General features: G+C 36.8%; 1 protein-coding gene across 7 annotated transcripts in view; it reads right to left on the bottom strand.

The window, feature by feature from the left end:
- Positions 1-23,816, bottom strand: part of EMSY (EMSY transcriptional repressor, BRCA2 interacting) — an 88,326-nt gene that overhangs the window by 8,500 nt on the left and 56,010 nt on the right. For 4 of the 7 annotated variants that reach the window (XM_059930768.1, XM_059930762.1, XM_059930763.1 and 1 more), the window contains 7 exons: positions 19,803-19,939; positions 17,164-17,337; positions 15,022-15,220; positions 7,193-7,357; positions 5,316-5,471; positions 4,254-4,295; positions 1,429-1,580 (listed from right to left, as the gene is read on the bottom strand). In XM_059930768.1, the coding sequence (XP_059786751.1) occupies positions 1,429-1,580; positions 4,254-4,295; positions 5,316-5,471; positions 7,193-7,357; positions 15,022-15,220; positions 17,164-17,337; positions 19,803-19,939 (1,025 nt within the window). The remainder of the gene's footprint in view (positions 1-1,428; positions 1,581-4,253; positions 4,296-5,315; positions 5,472-7,192; positions 7,358-15,021; positions 15,221-17,163; positions 17,338-19,802; positions 19,940-23,816) is intronic. The other 3 variants (XM_059930765.1, XM_059930769.1, XM_059930766.1) reach the window with 2 other exon arrangements.

A 23,816-nucleotide genomic window follows, 5' to 3' on the forward strand; every position in this document is an offset into this window, starting at 1 on the left:
GAGACGGTTCGTCAGGCTTCACACCAAGGTCTGCGTGAACTGCCCTCTGCCCCAGCCCTCCTCGCCCTCTGCTTGGGTTCCAGGCCCACCAGGCAATGGCTCCCCAGAGACCTGGCTCCCAGGAGGGAAGCAGACCGGGGAGGGGACAAGAGTGCTCCTGTCAGTAGAAAGGGAGATGGCCTGGTGTCAGTTATAATAGTGTTGGGAGGAGGCAGCGATCTCGAGTGACATGGTTAGGGCCAGCTGTCCGACCTCTCTGGGTGTCTTGAGAAAGGTCAATGTCAGGACAGCCAGATAAGGGCCAAACTCCAGGCTGAGAGCTGACACCCAGCAAAACCTCTGGCCATCTGGCTTCCCTCAGTGACAGAAGACCCACTCCAACCCCATCCTTCCCACTGCCTTGTCAAATGCTACACATCTACTCTAAACTTTAAAACTTTGAGATTCAACTGAAACCCTCCCCTATCTCATAATGATCTTATGCATATAGGTTTTTAATTCAACAATTTCTTCACTGCCTTTCCAGTAGTTTGCCTGTAATTAGGGTCAACCTCTACCAGTTGAGTGATGATAATTTATGTGGCTACTAATAATAAGTCATGCTTAAATCTGATATTTATGATATAACTTTATAATAGAGGCAGGATGCTTTGGGTTTAAATCCTGGCTCTGCCACCCAGAATAGGTTATTTAATTTCTATGAGCATGAGTTTCCTCATTTGTAAGAGAGATAATTCACCCACCTTGCAGGATCATAGCAAGAATTAAACAAGTTAAAGTATTTAAAGCTCAAAGCACAGTATCTGGCACAAAATCAATGTCATCAATATATTTTTTCCTTTTCCCCATTACCCTTGGTACCAGATTTTCTGTTTCATATTAATTCATTCTCCTTCCTGTGAGTCCCTTCCTCAATTGATCACATATAGTAAAAGAAGTCAAATATTCAATAAATATGTTAAAAAAAGAAAGAAGTCAAATATTTATTTACCTACTTATTCTTAATGTTTCCATAAGGATTCATTATAAAAGCAAAGAGTAAAACAAATGAAAAACCCAGCAACAGCAACAAACAGCTAAACAAGCCAACTTCTGTTTCATCAGAAAATCTTACCTCAGTGATAAATCCTTCCATAACAATAAAATACATAGAAACAGTGACAAATCCTGATGTCATAGATTCATCTAGATAGCCTCACCCTTTTGAAATGTTAAGAGTTCACAGAAGATCCAAGAATACTATTTCTTAATTACTTTCTGGTGTTAAGACTCTCAGTTCATTTCCCTTACTCACTCCTCACAGATGAAAGAACTATACAAACACGCCTCAACTCAGTTATTTCCCCTCTTACAAAAGGAGATGAAACTAAACCTTATTTCAGGAAGGAGGCAGTTACAGAAGGTAGGAGGAAAAAGAAGAGATACAACCTGCTGCATGATGTGGGTGATTGCTCCAGGGGAAGATGCTGGGATGGACTTCACCACCACCGAAGTCTGTGTTGCGGTCTGTGACTGAGCCACGTGCTGGAGGAGGGTCCGCTGAGGCTGGGAGGGCTGTTGGGGCTGGGAGCGATGGCTGACTGAAAATAGAGGAGGTGATGATATTTCTCCAGAAATCACCACAGCATCTGTAACCAGTAGTCATTTGAAACAAATGTCTGTGAGATTGCATCACAGAGAGAAAGTGTGGTACTAGGAGGCAGAAGACCAGAGTCTGCCCACTTATGAGCTGTGTGACTCTGAAAAAGTCACTTATCTTCTCTGAGACTCTGTGTCCTCATCTGTAAGACGGGAATAACAGAGCTATTAGAAGGATGAGATGAGAAATGTATATGGAAGCACTGTGAAAACTATCATCACAAAGGAGGAACAAATCCCTTAAAGTTATATCCTCCTGTGAGTTGTACTCTTTCTCCAGTGACCTCTACCCCATTAAGGTAACAAAACAACAATCAGTTTCTGCAATCAAATGCCAGACTAATATCTTTAAGGACAGTGAGACAGTACAAGTTCTTTAATCTCTTGGTCCCGGTTCCAGACGCAACAGAAAAACCAGAAGCATTCACTCCTTTATATATAAAGTGACACTGTCTCATACCCTAAAGATGTAAGAGGTCAAGGTGATACTGCAGAAGGAGAACTGGACCAAGAGTCACAACTGGATTCTGTCCCGCTCTGCCACCAACCGGCTATGTGAATTTGAAGAGGTCACTTAAACTCTATGTTATTAAACTCTAAAGTTTGGAGGTTTTATTTTGTTTGTTTTATTTTTGGTTTTTTATTGGGATAAAAACTTATTTCTTAGAAGAGGACCAAATGAAGTAATGAATTGAAAATGGTCCTTAAATTGTTAAGTACTAAAATATAAAGTTAACAAAATAACAGAAAAGTCAGTGTTCTTTCTTTCATCTATTCAAATTTGGCTCATCTGACACAAGTGAGTGAGAGTATAGTTTAGGAAACAACCCCACCTCTTACTCTCTTGCTACAAGGTCCCATGGAGTAAACTATACATTTATATTTACATTTATATATAGATGTAAAACTATACATCTACGTTGATGCCAAACTACCACTTTTAATCAGTCTCAATTTCAACTTTTTTTTCTTTTTTAAGTGTATTTATTTATTTTTGGCTACGTTGGGTCTTGGTTGCTGTGCGCAGGCTTTCTCTAGTTGTGGCGAGCGGGGGCTACTCTGTTGAAGTGCATGGGCTTCTCATTGCAGTGGCTTCTCTTGTTACGGAGCACGGGCTCTAGGCATGCAGGCTTCAGTAGTTGTGACATGTGGGCTCAGTAGTTGTGGCGCACGGTCTTAGTTGCTCCACGACATGTGGGATCTTCCTGATCCAGGGCTCGAACCCATGTCCCCTGCATTGGCAGGCGGATTCTCAACCACTGTGCCACCAGGGAAGTCTCCTCAATTTCAACTTTTTAAACAGTATAAACAATCATCACTTCTTATTCTACAGACCTTTAAAAATGCTTATGGTCACTAGGAAACCAACTTTTTGAATCAGGAACAGATTAAAATAAATCTATAAAATTAGCTAAGGATTTTGAGAATATCAAAACTCTCTCAGTAATCCGTGGTTCTAATTCTCATATATCTTGATCTACAATTTCAAGTAGTAGTGGTTCCATACTTAGAAAAGTCATAGTGGGGTGCCCAAGGGTAAGATGAACACAACAGAAATCAGTGTAAAAGTGCCATTTATGTGTTATAGTATAGAACTTTAAAACTAGCCAGTGAAATATAAACAAGCTTTATTTTTATAACACATTCTATCTAAATTCACAAATGCAGTTTTTCTATTGTTGCTATACATATGCCTACATGTGATATGAGGTTATAGGTAGCACCAGCAGTACTCTTTTATAAATGTGCTACAGTATCTTACTGTATTTCACAATATGCTTTATATGTACATTTTAAATTATATGTGTTAATAAAATCTTTCATATGTGCTCAACCAAACTGAAAAAAAGGTTTATATTAAAATAAGTATTGAATCATTTATAATATAACTGAAAAAGAGAAAAAACAAATCATACTAATATTAAAATTAAGCAAGCAAATTAATGAAGTTTTTTACTGATGTAAGCATCATCAGAAATGAATGACATTTGAAAAATAAATAGTACATAAATATAATTTCTGATGAAATTATCAGATTATATGGCAGATTTCTGTTGCCCACACTAATCTTCATAATTATTACACTAAATTTATTAAGAAATGAAATGGATTTAATAGATGATCAACTAAAACCATTTAAAAATAATCCTCATTCAAGATACTATAAATCTCTTCATAGTAATTCCCCAGAGTGCAGAAAAGTTAGAGAAAAATAATATCCATTGCAGGATGATACAAGAGGCCAGGGCCAGAAAGCTGGCTTTGAAGTCAAAGAAAAAACTCAGTGAGGCTGAGGATATGATGGGAGGAGATTATGGAAGGGAGGTCACAGAGTGCATATTTGGAAAACAGCTGAAGTGACCTTAACTGGGCCATGTAAACACCATAAGACAGTCACTTATTTCTTTAAACAACTCATTTTTCCAATGTCAAACTGCTCATTTCTGAGAAAGAATCCTAGTATTCTGCAAAAGGAAAGTCTCTCTCCCTTTCACTGAGTAGAGCTTACCTTTCCTCTACCAGATCAGAGTAGAGCGCATCCATTTAAGTGGTTTCCCCCTCAAACAATCATATTTTACCTTAGGTTATACTACAAATGGATGCACACCACTTACCTAGAAGGGGAAAAGCAACCTCTGTCCCCTCATCAGTGCGTTCTGAAAAGGATAAGTAAGGGAAGAAATCATAGGTCTTTTCATCTATTTACTGTTTGATAATCTAGTCTATCCCCAGAGGTTATCATTGATTTCCCCAACATACTACACTCTGCTTTTTGCTAAATAGCTCTAAAGAAAGATACTAGATGGCTTTCCATAATCTTTAATTGGATTTTCCCTTTAGGCAATTTTAACCCATTAGTCTTAACAATATCTCCTAAAATGCCAAAGAATTCCTTTTCCACTTTGTTATTTACATCCTTCAAATATTTGTAACTTTATGTTCTTTTTTAATCACTGCTAAAGAAAAGGTAAGACAGGTGTTCTTTACATACTGCCTCATAAATTATCTCTCCTAACCCCTAATTATTCACATTACTACTCTCTGAACTATTTCAAATCTCAAGGTAATGAAGTGTCCAAAACAGAAAGCAGTATTCCAAGTGTGGTCTCAGCAGAACATGAAAGAATCTATTATCCTTCCTGCTCCACTTCTCTACATATGCCATCCAAAAACTTCGTTAGTGTTTTGCTGCCAGACCACATTTTAAACAAATACCTAATGTGCTTTCCACCAGAACTCCTAAGTATTTACAGGGATTTAAAATTTTCCACATTTTTTTCCTTACATTTTAAAAAAAGGGTTGGCTTTTATACCTTCTTTCTCCCTTGACCCACCTCCCTTTCCCCAAAACTAAAAAATCCAGATGCATATGAATATTTATTCTTATATAAAAGATATTCTATCCTCTCACTACAACTATTGCCCTATGTTCACAGATGTTATTTATGGCCAACTTGCAGTTTTATATTACTAGCAAACTTTCTAACAACCTACTGATTTTTTCCCCCTAGTCATTAAAGACAGGGTAAATCCCAAGGACAATGTGAATTTGCTCTCAGAGAAAACTGGAAGAGATCTAGAAATATAAAAAATATATTCTCCCCAAAACAACCATCTCATGAAATCCAGAAATGTAGCTCTCCTACCTTAATACTGCTTTTTAAGAGGACACCTACCAGTAGTGATGTATTCAGCAACTAGTTCGGACTCTACCACAGCAATTGACGGACTCTCAGGAGAATGTCTCTTTTCCTGGGTCATCTGAATAGGCACTGCCATTTGACTCAAGTCAATAGTGGGTTGTCTTGGTTTAGATTCCAATTTTTCCTTTACTGTATAAAAAAGTCAGAGGAAAAATTAACTTTTATTACAAACAAGTACTAAAACCAGAGTTGTCCTCGGGAATAATGAACAAGACCTCTGGGGTGCCACATGGGCAGTGACTAAGGAGTCAATGAATTGAAAACAAAAGAGCAGACTGCTATGTATGGCTGTAGAGTGCACAACTTGTGCAACCATACCCAGCAGCCTAGCAAGAACTCATATGCAATCAGACTAAAATCCCCCCCTATTATCACTAGGCCAAACAATTACATCTGTTTCCCCTGTACATACTCCCCTTAGAACATTTCCTTTACCCTTCTTCAAGGCAGTACCTGGTATTGTGGAGTTCACCAACCTGAAAACAAAGGGTGAATAAGCAGTACACAGCATGATTTGCTCTAGGGCACACCTGCCCAGAAGAGCACAACACAGTGAATAGTGACCAGTTTAATTTGATCTATTAAAAATTCAAGATAATCTCCAAAGAAATGTTACAATATTTTTAGTGACTCTTAAAGAATAAAAATTTTCAGTGTCAGGAAAATATGGCCTCTCTGTTCCTGCAAAAATGTCAATGGAATGGTCTGGAGTCAAGAATGGTTTACATGGATAGAATAACTTTCTATATTATCACTTTTTCTACAAAATCATTTGGTTTCCACCCTCTATAAGGCTTTAATGGAAATAGCTGAGTATGTAAAAGATAAGGAGCTGAGGAAATGCCTAAAGCCAAAAATAACACCAACAGAAAGATTAACCAAAGACTTACAATAAAAGCTAGTATTCTTTGGGTAGTGTAGAGTGGATGTTACAAACAAATAGTAACCAGTAATTAAGTACACTGAATGATCATTCAGATTATTCTCACCAAGCATATAATGTAACAAAATCAAGATAATCATTTAAACAAAGAAAGCAAAACAAAACCAAAGGAATACAAAAGTCACCCCACAAATAGAGAGGACATTGAACTAGGAATCAAAAGACATGGACTCTCACTCTGCCACTAACCAACTGGGTAACTTCTCTAGGTCTCGGTTTGTTTATCCATAATGAAAGGGCTGGATGAGATCATCGGTAAGGTCCCTTAAATACTCTGACAATATTTGACCTATTATAATAGAAAAGTCAGTATAACTAACACAGTTTTGCCTAGAGCTTATCAAAAATATTTAGTAACTAGAAATACTGACTGGATCTTGTTAAATAAGAATAGCTTTGCATGGAAGCTCAAGTTGTTAAATTACACAAAGAAGTATGAAGATAAAAAAACAAATTAGAATGCTAGCAAGGCCATTAATGGTGTTTTAGGACCACAAAACTGCCCCACCAATATCAAGGAGGATGGCAGGGGCCCTCCAATCTGCCTCCTACTATTCTTGAATAGAATTGGCAACTGTACTGCATTTATCTTCGTGCTTAGAATTGACAGACCTACTCCTTTCTGGTGACAAAAGGCAACAGGATTGTCCATTTTAAGCAGGAGACAGAGAAGAAAGAGCTCTGCCATTTTTGTCTTCTTTCTACTGACTATAGTCTATCCTTCAGTACTCCTGTGAACATCTTAATGAACTGACAAGTAAACAGACTGCACCAATGATTATAGACAAGTCCAGAGGGGGGAAATGTGCTCAAATAATAACAAAGAAAATATAACAGTAGTAGTATTTTAGCACAACCCATCTCTAGAGAAAACATGCTTCATTCAATTGAGCATGTGAATTCATACCTGTTGTCTGTTGGAGTTCTAACAGAGCTTTGATTGTTGAAGTAGCTGATTGTGATTCACTGGATACATCCTGATAAATTATGGTGGGGCTAGTCTCCATTGCAATCTCATGTTCTGACCAATCCTGACGCCGGGAAGCAATTACATGAACTACAGGCTGGGAATCTGTTTTATATTAGTTAAAAAAAAAAAACCCTATAAACAAAGTTTCTCTTAAAAAAAAACAATTTGTTTTTTTTTTAATCTTTGTTTTACTATAAACTTCATGCTTTATCTCCCCAAGAAGACTGTAAGCCCCCAGAGGGCATAATGTCTTTCATGTCTGTATTCACTTATTCATTCATTCACTGATTCAACAGACTAGGCACCTATGTGCCAGAGTCGACATTTGGCACTGAGGATATAAAGGAGTTCATAGAATAATCAAAGGATGCTCAAGAAGCACACAATCTGGTTGGAGAGACAGACATGTAAAGAGACAAATTACAATTCAATGTTATAATTGCTATAATAAATAGGTGTGCGTTTGTGTGGGTGGGTGCATGTTTGTGTACAGTAAGAACAAAACGCTGTAAGAGTCTTGTTTTCCCCAATGCACCTAAAAATGTGTTCTGTATTATAACCTGAGCATTCAGTGAACACTTATTGGATGGCTGAGTTACTGAAAGGAAATCCTGTCCATTAACAACAAGAATGGATAAATGATCTAGAAGCAGCATGATATGACACGTATAACATTTGGAGTTCAAAGGCTTATGTTACAGTCCTAGTTCTACCAATTATCAGCAAGTTAATTCTCTGGGTCTTAGTATCATTCTTTCTAAAATGGCAACACTAAAATTACCTCTCTACCTCACAGGATTTCTGAGGATATAATGAAATGACATACGTAAAAGAGCTTTATAAATTATGAAGGACAATAGAAGTGTTTTATTTTGTTGTTGTTGTTCTGGTTGTGGGCTGAAAAGTTCTAAGCCTTTTTGTTAGTTTCCAAATAAATTATAGCCCTAACTCAAGGCTTATTATATTCATGCTATATAAGTATGCATGTAAATACTAAATACACATCAAATCAAACAACAAATTATTTATTGAGTTTTCCATCTACAGAATAAGTAGGTTTTATCAGACTATTGTTAAGTTCCTAAACTCCTTGGTCCAAGATACCACACAGGAAATTATATAGGCTATAAAAGCATGACTCTTACTCCCAAGTTTAGATTATAATGGAGGAGACATAAAATAAAGATATACATATAGCTTTGTATTTTGGGATAAAGTCAAATGATAAGGGCAAATAGGGCAACTATATAGAAAGCAAAAGACTACTGTGAATTGGAATGGTCAGTGAAAGCATCACAGAAAAGAATTCATGCAGCCCTAAAACCAAGAATAAATACAACTTAAATTCAACCTTCTATGAACTTTATATTTTTGAAAACCACAAAGTTGTCCAAAAAGGTGAAGCAGGGGGGGAATGACTCTTAAAAAAACAAAAAACAAAAAAACTGTCTTCCCAAAGAAAACAAAATCAGTATACAAAATATCTGGAATTTTTATTTACCATTAACAAATTGTATTTCCGCTCCCCACCCTAGCCCCTAAACACTAGGTAGAATATATGCCACACCAGGGATGTATAATTTCCATTAAACCTTCAAAAAAAATCTAGATGATTGAAGGACAATATCCTGTAGTAATATCAAATGCCACATGAGGCATATAACAGTTTTTCTTTACTCATTCTAAGTTGATATATAGAATTTAAACTTAAGAGAACTGATTATATTAGGGAATCATTAGTTTTATATAAACTAAGTCCTCAATTTTAAGAATTTCTCATGATGCTATAAGTACCCCTGGCTAGGTGAGAGGACCTATAGGCAAAGAATGACTTTGCAACCCAACTCTGTAAAATACACACACTGAATATACAGAAGAAAGCAAAAACTGCACTGGTAGAGAGATAAGGTAGAATAAGACTGGAAAAGGAGAACAAATTTCCACATGGGACTACCTGTCAGAGACATCACCCCACATAACATCATCCCATAGGGACTGGGGAGATTGGTCTTTCTCTTTCTGCCCATACTCAGAAAGTATAGCTGACCATACAAAGCACCAATGCAGCACCCCCAACTGCTGTGACACAGAATGAGGGTACGAACCTAAATGTGAAAAACACTCCTTGAGTGATTTTCCTCTCTACTTTTGGCTTATGCTTAGACTAGATAAATCTACTGCCTACCAAGTCTGATGCTGGGATCAGAGTGCAATGACTGAGACACCAGGAGCCTGATCCATTTGATTATGCAGTGTGCATCCATCTAGACTTTCCTATGTCTCTTGAGGATGATGGCCTACTGACCCTCAGATATCTTTCCCCACAGGTCATTTAACAAATATTTATTGGGCATCTACTACATGTTAGATACTAGAGATAAACACTGTATTGCTATATCCAAAGGCAGATTCAGGCATCTCTATGGAAGAATGTCTCCTATATCTTTACTATAAAAAGCCTATATCACATTTGCATAGAATCATAAGATCTCTCAGCTAGAAAAGACAATCTAAAAGTATTTTTAATACTATCATCAATCCTATGCTAACATCTTCAAAATATCCCTAACAGTCCAGGAATCCAGCACCACAGAACTCACTTTCTAAGACAGTTTCTTTCCATCTTTGCACTGTTATGACAATTAGAAAATTTTCTTATATAGAGTGGAAACAGGTCTTCTGATTGCTACTCAATGGTTCTAGCTCTGTCCATGTACCTACCAAAGACCAATTCTTTTCCCTCTTCCATGTCACAGTCCTCAAGATAACTGACAACAGTTCCGTGTCCCCCACAACCCCACCCAATTTTCATCTTCTCTTCTCCATGATAAATGTCTTGTCTCCACCTACCATTCTTCACATAAAATGATTCTCAGATGCCTTATGCATCTAAACCATCTCTTCTAAACTAAACCCAAGTTGTCTATATCCCTTCCATGATGTAATAGGTACCTTCCCTCTGAAGTACTGTCATAAAGCCCAAGGCCTTCACAGTATTTAACTGCTTATACAGCTTTGCCCCACATGTTCCAGAGAACATTAATTTCTCAAGATGTTCTGCAAAAGGGACTTCCCTGGTGGCGCAGTGGTTAAGAATCCACCTGCCAATGCAGGGGACACAGGTTCGAGCCCTGGTCCGGGAAGATCCCACATGCCGTGGAGCAACTAAGCCCGTGCACCGCAACTACTGAGCCTGTGCTCTTGAGCCCATGAGCCACAACTACTGAGCCCGCACGCCTACAGCCCACACTCCGCAACAAGAAAAGCCACTACGATGAGAAGCGTGCGCACCACAATGAAGAGTAGCTCCCACTCGCCGCAACTAGAGAAAGCCCGTGCGCAGCAACAAAGACCCAACACAGCCAAAAGTAAATAAATAAATTTTTTTTAAAAAGATGTTCTGCAAAAGAAGGCTTCCATGGTCAAAAAAGTTGGGGGCATTTTACATTATATCCTTCATCTTTCATAACATATATTAGCATATAAAGGCTCTGAAAAGTTCTGCAATAAGTATGTTTTGCTTAACCTCGATTTATTCCTCACCCTCACCATGACCTACCAAGATCATGAAGCTTCTGGAAGAATCATCCTAGAAACCAAGTTGTGGCCTACTTAAAGCAATGTCTTTACAGGATGCATTTTTATATTTGCCTCATGCCATGTTCCATCTTAAATCCTTACCCTTGATTTTGTCTCCTTTTTCTCTTCCATTTTACTTCATATAGTCTTATATTCTAGCTAATCTACCTTAAAACCTTTTGGAAATAAAGAGAATATAAATAAAGAAAACTTTTAACATTTTTTCTTTCTTTTTTTAAAAAAATCTAGAACCCAATAAGCCCAATAACCCTATTCCCAAGTGAGAAAGGGAAAATAAGAAGATCCAAATAGGAAGGAAAGCTCAGGAGCTGTGGAAGGCATACGGCCCAATCTTCAGTAAGTGATCTAGGCAAGTATGACCTTGAACTATTAGGGTTGGTCATCTATCAGTATGTAAAAATACTTCAGGGGTATACAGCTTAAAAGGCCCACCCACTAGGTTAGGGGAAACGTCAAAAAGGAAAAAATGTTTTGGACTCAGGAGACAAAAATTAGTTTATAAGGCTGAAGTTTAACTCCGTACCACAGTTATTATGGTTGCTGTTCTGCTGTTTGTTCATTCAGGGACTTTTACTGGGTGTCTACTTAGAGCTAGCTAACCTCTTCGCTAAATATTGAATATATAGAGATGAATATGATCCTTGCCTTTGAGAAGCTAGTAGCCTAGTGGAAAAGAAAATAATTATATTAAACAAACAAAAAAAAGTACAAAATAAAATGATCAATGATAAAATACAAAGCAACTTCGGAAGCGTAGTATATAGAAGGAGTGATGAACCCTCCTAGGATGATCAAGGAAAGTGCCAAAACAAGGTGAAGATGAAGGTCTCTATTCTAGCCTGTGAGGAGATAGTTCAGAAATAAGGTATAAGGCCTAAATTGCTCCTCCTTGCGGGTGGGGAATGGTGGGGAAAGTTTAGAAACCACGAGAAGAATCAAGAAATTCCTTGGCATAAAAGACATCCTTATTCTAAGACTTGTGTAAAGGAAGTCACCAGAAAAAGGATATGAAGTCAAGCAAAGTTGATTCATTCTTACAGTAGAATGCCAACTATCAACTATATAACAAATAATGGGCTTTAGAAAATTATCAATGGATGCTTAAACTAGTAGATAAATGTTTTATGAGGAATGTGATATTTATATAGTCTCAAAGCATCTCCCATAAATTACCATTAATCTCAGAGGGAAATATGGTAACTTCATAATGCAAAAAAAAAACGGGAAGACATCATCTTAATTAACCAAGAGATCAACATTAACATCATCAATATTGGGACAAACTGACATCAGGGCCTCCTGATAAGACAAAGCTAAGGATATATCACATCTGTGGAATTCCTGCTGAATCAAATGATAAAGAAACATCAGACAATACCAAATTGAAGACTATTCTACAAAGTAACTAATTATTTCCTTCAAAAATGTCAAGATCAAGAAACACAAAGAAAGGCTAGAGGATTATCCAAATTTAAGGAAAATAAAGAGCCATGACCATTAAATGCAACTAAATGTAATGCATGATCCTAATTTGGACTGTGGACTGGTGGTGGGGGGCAGGTGGTGGTAAAACTACAAAGAACATGATTGGACAGCTGATGACATTTGAGTGGATTGTAGATTACAGAACTGTAACTTCATATGTCTTGATTTTGATAACTGTATTTTAGTTATGAACAGACTAACCTTTAAGAAATATAAACCTACAAATGTAAGTATTTAGAGGTAAAGGACATAATATCTACAACTTGCTCTCAGATGGTTAAAAAATTTAAAAATTATAAACACATAGTGGGACAGAAAGAGAATCAACAACAAAGCAAATAGGGCAAAATACAAATAAGTGGTGAATCTAGGTAAAGAATATACACAGGAGTTCTTTTCAATCTTCTTGCAAATTTTTTAAGTTTGAAATTACATTAAAAGTTACTAAAAAGAGGTGCGCTAAAAACTACAAAAGCAATATAAAGAAAGAATGGACTCTTATATAGTGCTTCTATTCCCCGTAGGTATGACCCTCTTATACCTTGAAAACCAAACATGAGTCTTAGACTGATCAAAACCTTTATCCCTTTCCCTGGTGGTCCAGTGGTTAAGATTCTGCATTTCCACTGCACTGGGCGTGGGTTTGATCCCTGGTCGACGAGCTAAGATCCCACATGCCCTGAGGTGTGGCCAAAAAAAAACCCCAAAAACCCAAAAAAGCCCTTTATCCCTTTCTGTTAAATCATAGCATATATATTCCCAGCCCCTTGTCTTTGTGAGAATATACTAAGGAACTATACAGGGATACGGTGAGAGGAGTAAATGCGGATTATAAAAACTGGCTTTATAGTCAACTATATTACATATACCTACTTTGAATGGTGAATTTTTTCTGTATTACAGAATATTCTATTTTTTTTTTTTTTTTTTAGACCCTGGGGACAGAATATTCTAAAAAGAAGTAATATGCAATGAAAGATAAACAACAAAAATAAAAATAAATGATGCCATGTATAGTAACAGATCAAAGAGCAGAAAACTTTACACTCAATCAGTTCCAAAAACAGCCAAATTTTTGTCCCTTTCTTAGAATGAAAATTGAAGGCTCACTAATGAAATGGCATGTTAGGGAAGTAATGATTGGCTTATAGCTCTCTTGGGAAAAAACTAGCAATTTCAAAAGATAACCTGAGATCATGTATACACAGACATCTACTGTTCAAGTCCCCATTTCAGTACCAATTCGTAACCTAAACATTTTACCTGCCCACTATGAGAATATTTCTCAAGGGCAAAAAAGGCTGGTATTATTCAAATAACTACAGACTTAAAAATAAAAGAGAAAAAAAAAAGCATCTGATGAGTTAAACTAAGAATGGACTCTATACATATCAAATCAGTAAGTCTAAAAGAAATAGAGAATAAGCATCATCTTACTATAACTAGACATAAACTGATTCATAATCAATACAGAATGATAAATTAAATCTTAGCAAATTGATTCAGAAAATATTACTATTATTGATAATATGCAGAAGAAATTATCCAATTTCTAAAATGAGTGCCATATTGTTTGTTTGTTAAAATCAACATTTTAATTTTTAATTGATGAGTTTTCAAAGACCATTTCAAATGCTACCTCCTTCATGAAGCTTTCTCATGAAGCTTAATACACAGTATAAACTAATAAATAAATGTCAAATTGAATTAATGGAATAATCAGCAATTTGAACCATTAGTAAGACTAATCTGGGAAGATTCCATTGAAGAGTTAAAATAATAATTCCTGCACAATATGAAGAAACTGTATTAGAAAAGTGAAGGTGCTAAGAAAGCATTCCAGAGACAATAATGGAGAGGTGAGGAGAGGAAATGGAATGAGTGAGGAATGATCAAGAGAAGATAAAACAGTTTTGTTTGGATATATCAGAGCTTATAAGTACAGGCATAAATACACTATCTGACAATATGGGTGGTTAAGGTAACTGACAGACACGGGTACTATATTTGTAGAGAGTCTCAAAGCTTATGATCATGAGTCTATTTCAAGTGACTTCCTAGAACAACATAATTAAAATAGCACTAAGGATAATGATTTTCCCTATTATGGAGTCTGGCTTCATAGCACCTTCCTTATAATTAGGACAACCATATAATTATCATCTAAACTGGAACACTTTTGAGAGTGAAAGCGAACGCTATTACTAATTATTCTAGAACAGAAATAAACTAAGACTTGTCCCATGCAAACTGCAATGTATGATCACCCACTTACAGCCCACTTATGGCCCCACCTCTGACCACCTTGATCCTTTCTCAAGATTCAGCAACAACCATTTCAAAAGGTATATTCACTTTCTTGCATACTTCTCCTACTTACTCAAAGCAAACAGAAGGAATCACAGCTCTATCCAGTTTGATAATACCTACCTGCCAAAATCATCATCTAAAATTTACCAATTACTTGATGAACATATGCCAGGCAGGAAAGGATGGTAATAAGCCTTACCAAAAACAGAACTTCTGCTCACTGATTACATATCAAACAAAAGACAATAAAATCAAAAGAACTAACAAGTCAAAGCATACATGTTTGTTTGAGATCCCTAGATTCAACTATTTTGGAACTAGGGCACTATGTCAGCAGTAATTACATAAATCAGAAGTAAAATGGATCTTACCTTGGGAACTTTGGGAGGACTCCGTAGAAGAGGAACTACTATCTGTATAACTCTGTGGTTCTTCTTTTCCCTCCTGAATAGATGAATTACCAGCCTCTGCCACCCTGGATGCTTGCTGTAATGTTTCCGTGACCAGCTGCCTTGTTTGTTCACTAACAACTGTAGCTTGAAACGTCACTGGTTTAGGTTTAATAAGAACCTAGAACACAAGCAAAAATACAACCAGTATAAATTTAGAGCATTTATAAAAATGCTTAACTTCTAGGTCATGATGAAACAAATACTTTCCTGACACAGAAAACAGTACTCTGTACATTTATTATACTTTGCGCACAGCACTGTTCATCAAAGACTAATTCAATCTATGAACAAATTATAGCAGGCCACATACAAAATTTCAAGCGGTACATGCTACATTACAACAGCTATGATTCTAACAAGAGCCTTTGCCCCTGTTTTTTCTTGCCTGTAATGACTTCAGGAGTCATTTTACAGTCTGTAGGTTATACGGTAGAATGATAGTCACAAACTAAGGATGGCATAACAGAAAGACACAAGAAGCCTAGATTCCCAGGGGAATTTTTGAGTCACAATAACAGTCCAGGATTTCCTTCCTCTGAATATTTATCAACATAATAAAAATGAAACCCTAATTTGTTTAAGCCACTGTTCTTCAGGTTTCTTTTCTTTAGCAACCAAATGAAATTCCTAATTAACACAACTGCAAAAAGTAAAATTGCTAAGGACCTAAGTCATCTTTGAAGAAATCCCCAGAGGAACACTAATTTAGACAACTATTAGAATCGATAAGGAACATGCGATAGATCAACTCTTGGCAAAGGTCAAAACCACAGACACTACAACAAGTGAAATGGTAGAAAAGTTTCACAGTGAACCATTTCACTTCAAAATTTGGACTCTGGGAGTTAACTTCAATTGGGTGCATGGAATAAAAATGTTACTTCACAATTATTTTTTATTTCTCCCATATATAAGTTTCTAAACCTTTTCAGACTCTTTAAGTCACCATTTCCAAAAATTCAAGAATGAAAACATGGGTTATGACTTAGATGATGGAGCAAATGAAACTGTTACAGTTGAAATTTAAAGGCAATTTGAACTTATTAGAAAATCACAAAACTTATTGTTTAGATATGTAAACTATTTGGCTATAACACTGAGGGAACTGATTCTAAAGGCAAATTATTAGTTTATAGGTAAATTAGTATCTTTTACAAAAATCCTAGGATAGCATTTCTCAACCAAAGCTGACATCGATTCCTTTGATATTCTCAGAAAAGTAAAGTACCTGCAAAATAAACAGTAGCCCAGCAACACAGGATTAAATCCCGAGCCTCAATTTCCCAGACAAATCTCCAGAAAAGCTCCCTTATCGTTTACTTGTTGAAAAATGAACAGATCTCCAGCTTCTCCATTATTTAGGTTTCAAGTAAATCAAATTTTATAATATCCAAAGTGCTTTCAAAGCCCATATAAGCTTATAAAAAAATAAATACTTTTCTTTGAGAGATTATGAATAACTACCATCATCCCTCAACCATCTTCTTCTCAAAAAACAATATATACCTTCAGCAAATTTTATTCCAAGGGGATTCTTTTTTTTTTTTTTCAAAGATTTAATTTTATTTATTTTTTTGGCTGCGTTGCGTCTTCGTTGCTGCACGCAGGCTTTCTCTAGTTGTGGCGAGCGGAGGCCACTCTTCGTAACGGTGCGTGGGCTTCTCCTTGCAATGGCTTCTCTTGTTGTGGGGCACGGCTTCAGTAGTTGTGGCTCACGGGGTCTAGAGCACAGGCTCAGCAGTTGTGGCGCACGGGCTTAGTTGCTCCGCGGCATGTGGGATTTTCCCAGACCAGGGATCAAACCCGTGTCCCCTGCATTGGCAGACGGATTCTTATCCACTGTGCCTCCAAGGGGATTCTGTTCTCTAACCTTTGCTCATGACATGACACAAATATTTAAGATATATATTTTTTTAAGTACTGAAAAGTACTGTTTTGAAAACAGATGATTATATACATTCAATCATAACTTCTAATAATCTGATTCTTTAAATATTACTGATCTTTTCTAGGAATTTAAAATATACCAGAGTCAAGAAAAATCACCATATCTTAGCATACCTGTGTTTTCCCTTGCTGCCCATAAACAATTTTTGTTGGGATGATTTTAGCTGCTGGTTGAACTGTGGAACCTATTCCTTTTGGCTGAGTTACAATCATTTTGGTGATGGGTCTTGTAGCAGTGATAATAGCTGGCTTTGCTCCTGTTGGCACCGTCTGAATAGTCTTTTCTCCCTAAATTGAAGTCAGTAAATATATGAGATTTATATGCATTTTTTCACTGAAAATCACAGAAAGGTTTTACCAGGATGATGGGCAAAGGGCTGTAAACTCTGCAACAAAGTACAATGTTTCCAGGTGATCAAAAATCTTAGACCTAGTTGAAATGATCTCAGAAGTCCTCTGACCAACCTTCTGTCCTAAGAAGGCATTACATATTTCTTGGTGAGTGAATTTAAAAAATCACCTTATGTAAGAATACTTATACTGTCTCATTCACAGAATATGTATATAAAATAGAGTCAAAAATTATAGAAGAATATATACTAAAATGCTAACAATGGTTATCTCTAACTGTTGGGACTATAGGTCTTGTCCCCTCAACATTCAACTTTGACAGTTTATCTGAAATGAACATATGTGTAATAAAAAAATTACTGTGCATTTTACCAATAGCCAAATGTTCACATACAAAATAAACTGCCTCAGTTCCCCAAACATGAAATTATAAGGATATATAGCAGAATGCCTATGTGAAACAGTATGGGCAAGAGATGAAATCAGCAGAGGTATTAACATTCTTTCTGAGGTTACATGGGAAAATACAAAGAAAAAACTTAGGACATTTCCCACATCAGCATGTTACTAATATCACTTTAGTCTATTAACTAGATAGTTTAAGCCCATTAACTTTTCACCATTTTCATCTGCTTTATTCTTAAGAACCATTTTCTGGTCATTTATGGAGTCAATACTTGAGCTTAACTAAATTAAATTCAAATACAGTCATTTTACTAAACTGTTAAAATTTTAAAAATTTAAATCCATAAAATTAAAAAGGAAAGGATCTGAAATTTTTTCATCTTATCAGTTTTTCTTTTAGTCATCATCACCTAAATGTGTGGCCATCTAAACTTTGCAGCCAGTAAAAACAAAGCACCCAGGTGAGCTGGCAAAAAGGTAATCACTCTGTGAATTTAGAGATAAATGATTACAAAATTCACATGTTTAAATATCTGCTGCAGTTATCTAAGGGAAACATGGAGTGTCTGCCAATCATGTGATTACTTATTTTAATACACGTACACCCTTCACAGCAGCATCTCTGGAAAGAGCTCTAGCTCATTTGCCAAGAGCTGCTAGTTTGCAAGTGGGCATGCCCTTCTATTAAGTAGCTCAATGGGCCCTGTCCAAGTATAATTATAAAGACCATTCAAAACCAATCAAAACCAACTAGCAGGCTATTTTTTGAAAAAGCTCTTCTGGTGTGTGTGTGTGTTTACGCATGCACAGGTAAGCAAGTTATGAGTACAGGTACATGTACATATGTGGTTAAGCGGATGGTCTTATACTCTGATCTGCTTGTTTGACTATCATTTCCTGTGTCAAACTGTTGCTATTAGATGTATATAGCAGCTAGTACTCACACACACTATTCTTAGATCTATGTGACCATAGGACCTAGAGTACATGGCACTCCCCTCTTTTAATATCAAGTTCCATGAAATTACAAACCAAAAGATAAAGCGTTCTGAAAATCTGAATTCTAATCCTGGCTTTACTTTTGGCTTACTGTGTGAACTAAGGCTAGGAAAAATCTATGTTTTCCCACGTGATGAAAAAATCTAATACTAGACCCCTACCAACATTGTAAAGACTGTGATGCCTAGGAAGCTACTAGAGATCAACTACAATGAAGTACAGCATTTTTTTTTCTAGCGAAGTAGGGACACTACCAAACCTAGACAGTTAAGTACAAAGAGTAATAACAGTAAGAAAAAAAAAATTATTGAGGACTTCCTATGTGCCAGGCACTGCTCTAAGCACTTTCAACAGCTACCAGTTAGTTACTCAACAAATTCACTGGTAGAGATCATCATCCCCAACGTACAAATGAGGAAATTAAGGATGAGAGAAGTCGAATAAGTTAGCCAAAGTCAAACAATTATGATACTCAGAGACAAAGCCTAGGTTTGGCTAACTCCAAATCTCTTAACCTCTTAACAACTGCCTTCAGAACTATAAATGAATCTGTTATTTATTTGATTTTTTTTCACTAGCTCAAAGAAGTAAAAATGAAAGTAACAAATCGTTGTCATTAATTTAGTCTTAGTCCCAAATATTTCTCTTTGCCTAGCCTAGGTGAAATACTAGACTGGTATCTATTGGCCAAAAGCAGGAATAAACTGTCCTCTGACAGAGGTCCCTCTGTAGTTAACCCAGTGGAATCTTCCATCTGGACCAAGCCAAGCATCTAAATCATGGTCATAAGCAACCTAGCTATGAACAACATGTTTTAGAAATTACTGTAAAAAATGGCATCAGTAGGTGGTGTTTTTTAACAGTTATTACATCACAGTAGGGGTAAATCAAGCCATTCCGGCCATTGTGGGTTCTGAAGTCCTTAGACAAATATTTGTATAGCTGGTCTTTAAAATTCTTAGTGGATTGCTGAGTCTGCAGTTCAAGCTCTTACTTACTCCAGCATTTAGCAATGTTGTGACAACGTTTTTGCCCGGGAGGCCTTGAATGGTGGTTCCTTTTCCTGTAGTCTTTTGCACAACAATCACATTGGGCTTGGAAGTCATTGGGATTGTAGTGATTTTGGTAGTCGTTCCTTAAAGAAGGGGGGAGAAAAGGAGGCCCGAGTTAAGGACTAGTGATATTTGGTTACTTCTGTTTATGTTGTATACAATTAATACATGTAGTTGATGTCATCCCTAGATGACGTGAAGGCTGTCATGAGGATGAAAATGAAGGCCTGGAATAATAAATTACAAGTTCTCCTAGAATGAGAGAATATTAAGAATTGACTCTTACAGCATTCATCTTTTTGGAATCTGAGGGCCTACACACCAAACTCAGAATCTAAAAATATCACTATCTGCTTCCCCATCAATATTCCTCTCCTGACTAGTTAACTGAAACAAATTAGAAGCTCTATTCCATGACAAACATTTCTCCCAAACTCAATGGTATTACCTATGTGACTAGTGTGATAGGAAAACTCTTCAAAAAATAACATAAAAAAGAGGTAAATATGTATCAAAATTCTCATATAACACTAGACTACAGAGAAAATTGATGAAAAGAAATGTCATTTATTTTTATGTGACAAGAAAAAGATAAAATAAACACAGTCACAGACCAAGTCAGATGAAACGTATACTCATCACCTGCAGCATTCTGAAAAGTCTGAGGATGAAACCCTAATTTATATACTTATATATATAAACTTATATTTTCCATCATTAACATCTGTGTAGTAGATCTGTATCTACTGATCCAAACATATTATCTTACCCTCTCCCCCACATCCTTCCACAAACTGCTTCTCTTCCACCTATCAAATCTATCTACCTATCAAATTTATACCCTATATTCTTCTAATTGTTCAAGTTGGAAATCCTGGTGTCAATCTTTGATTCTTGCCTTGTCTTCACTCCCTGTACCCTCTAACAAAATGAAAGCCCCTTAGCTCCACACTGTATCTTTTCACGCCACTGACTCCTCAGTGCTTAGCACACACCATACGGCAATTACTCAAGTAATCGTTCAACGAGTATGTGAATGAACTAAATTTGTCACCAACATATGTCTTCTTTCAAAATGTTATCAATGCCAGCTCAACAGACAGGCCCACATCTCTTTTGGCTTCCCATATTTTCTCCCTATTTCAAGTTTCTCTATCATTCAAATAGCTCTGATGCATCCTGCCATAGCAAACATCCTAAAAAAACAAAAAAACAAAAAAAACTCATTTCACCATATCAAGAACCAACAACATGTGAAATTGGTCAAAAACCTTCCAAATCCCCATTGTATTTAGTTCCAACTTCCTGTCTTGGGTTTCAGAATCCTTTATAATCTGGCCTTAGATCCACCAATTAGATCTTATTTGTTCCTACTCCAAAATACACACCATAAACTCTAGTTTAACAAGTAACTCCTTTTACTATGGCTTCCTATTACCTACCACACAAAGACCAAACTCCTCTGCTTAGCCCTCCAGGTTCCATCAGACCTTAATTTTCAGGATTATCCAATATATACCTCTCCTTCAATGTGCTGGTTTCCACACTGGTCCTCGAGCACACCAATCCCAGTTCTACTTCTGCACCTATAATTTTCTCTGCCTATGAAAACAGGCAAGTCATATTTTTCTGCTATAGGCTTGCGTATCATTTATCAAATGACTAAGCACAGAATGGGTACACATTAAAAACACAACTGATTAATATACCCTCAAGAATAAAAGTTAAAATTTAATCTTTTCTACTGGGAAACCTTAGCATTCCTTACTAGTTTTAGAAATAAGATTGCACAAGAATAAGAATATTCTAGTTATATGCCAGTTTTTGGCCATCTTGTTACAATATCTTATAATACACTTGCCATCATCTAATGCTTCATCAGTCCAAGGTAACATGCTCAGGTAACATAAAAAAGCACTTTTATCTGTGGGCCAGTTTCACAAATGTTTTTCCCTTTACCTGCAGTCTCTGAATAGTGAACTGTTAAGAGCCACAAAAACCAAGCTGCCTCTTATTCACTTACATCAACTTTAACTCTTAATTAACTCCAGTCCCTCATATGTGATTATGATGCCTCCTCTGACAATGCTCCCTCACCTAATATCTGGTTAATAAAAAAGTGTTCTGGGCTTCCCCGGTGGCGCAGTGGTTGAGAATCTGCCTGCTAATGCAGGGGACATGGGTTCAAGCCCTGGTCTGGGAAGATCCCACATGCCGCAGAGCAGCTGGGCCCGTGAGCCACAATTACTGAGCCTGCGCGTCTGCAGCCTGTGCTCCGCAACAAGAGAGGCCGTGATAGTGAGAGGCCCGCGCACCGCGATGAAGAGTGGCCCCCGCTTGCCACAACTAGAGAAAGCCCTCGCACAGAAACGAAGACCCAACACAGCCATAAAATAAAAAATAAATTAAAAAAAAAAAAAAAGTGTTCTTAGAAAGTAAGCATTAAAAACTATCTCAAGGAAATGTAAATCAAGATTTAACTCCATACCAAAGTACAAGGATCACTTTTTTGACAAAACTTGCTTAACAAATGAATTATATTTATAACTATGAAAATGTCAAATCCTTTCCATTACAGGTGTGTCAATTTATGAGACAGTTGCAAACCAAGTTCACCAGCTTAACAAAATGGGAGGTGGGGGCAATGTTAGAAAATAGAAGAAAAAGGCATAGCATAAGGAAAAGCAAGTACAGCATTATATTACAATTATGAATAAATTAAGAATACAATTTATGACTAGAATTATCAAATTATAAAAGTTTAAAATTCCAATAGCATGTTTCTATATCTCAGGTGACATCTACATTATATTGAAGAAAGAAGTATTACTCATTTAAAAAAAAGTCTTCCTCGGACTTCCCTGGTGGCGCAGTGGTTAAGAATCAGCCTACCAATGCAGGGGACATGGCTTCAATCCCTGGTCCAGGAGGATCCTACATGCCGCGGAGCACCTGAGCCCGTGCACCACAACTGCTGAGCCTGCACTCTAGACCCCGCAAGCCACAACTACAGAGCCCACGTGCCACAACTATTGAAGCCCACATGCCTAGAGCCCGTGCTCCACAACAAGAGGAGCCACCGCAATGGGAAGCCCACGCACTGCAATGAAGAGTAGCCCCTGCTCACCCCAACTAGAGAAAGCCCACACGCAGCAACAAGGACCCAACACAGCCAAAAATAAATAAACAAACAAATAAATAAAGTCTTCCTCTATGTTTTCATAGTATTCAGTGTATAGTTCTCATGTTACAAGAGACTATACAAGTTCACCTGTTTAGCATTCTTTAGGGCAGAGAATGCACCTCATGTACATCACGGTGCATCACAGCATCCGACCCCATATCTAGTTCATAGCGTATTAGAGAACTCACCTATACATACAGTCTTTACTTATAAAGAGTCAAGATACAATGGGTGCAAGTAAATGTGAATCACATTTGGATCATGGGCCATGATACTGACGCATTCCAGAGATTCCTATTCAAAAATAAGATGCTTGTAAAAGTTTGAGCATTATGGTAGGTAGGCTTAAAGAACACAAATTTATTGGCCCAGATTTTACTATTCACAGATTCTTAAATCACTCTGACAATCTTGGTTTTTTGAATAATGTTTTATGTGTTACTTTGCTCAAAGAATGAGCAAACGAATGAACAAATGGACAAGTATATAGACTGCAAGCCTTGCCTGGACATTGTACTAAAGATCAAGGGAATCAAAATCAAGTCCTGCCATTGTCAAAGGTTCTCATAATGTCCTTAGAGTCAAGATAATGAGTTTATCTCTGAAGGAGCCCATCTTCTGCATAAAATAGGCACGATTTTTCAACCAACCTTCAACAAAGCTCTCCAAAAGACTTACATATCTGATAGTTCTCTCTCTATATACACATATAAGTAAATATTTGATTCCATAAGATATGAATTAAATAACTGCAAAAATAGTCATGCCTTCCACTT

Source organism: Balaenoptera ricei, chromosome 8 (assembly GCF_028023285.1).
Source record: "Balaenoptera ricei isolate mBalRic1 chromosome 8, mBalRic1.hap2, whole genome shotgun sequence".
In the NCBI taxonomy this organism is placed as follows: domain Eukaryota; kingdom Metazoa; phylum Chordata; class Mammalia; order Artiodactyla; family Balaenopteridae; genus Balaenoptera; species Balaenoptera ricei.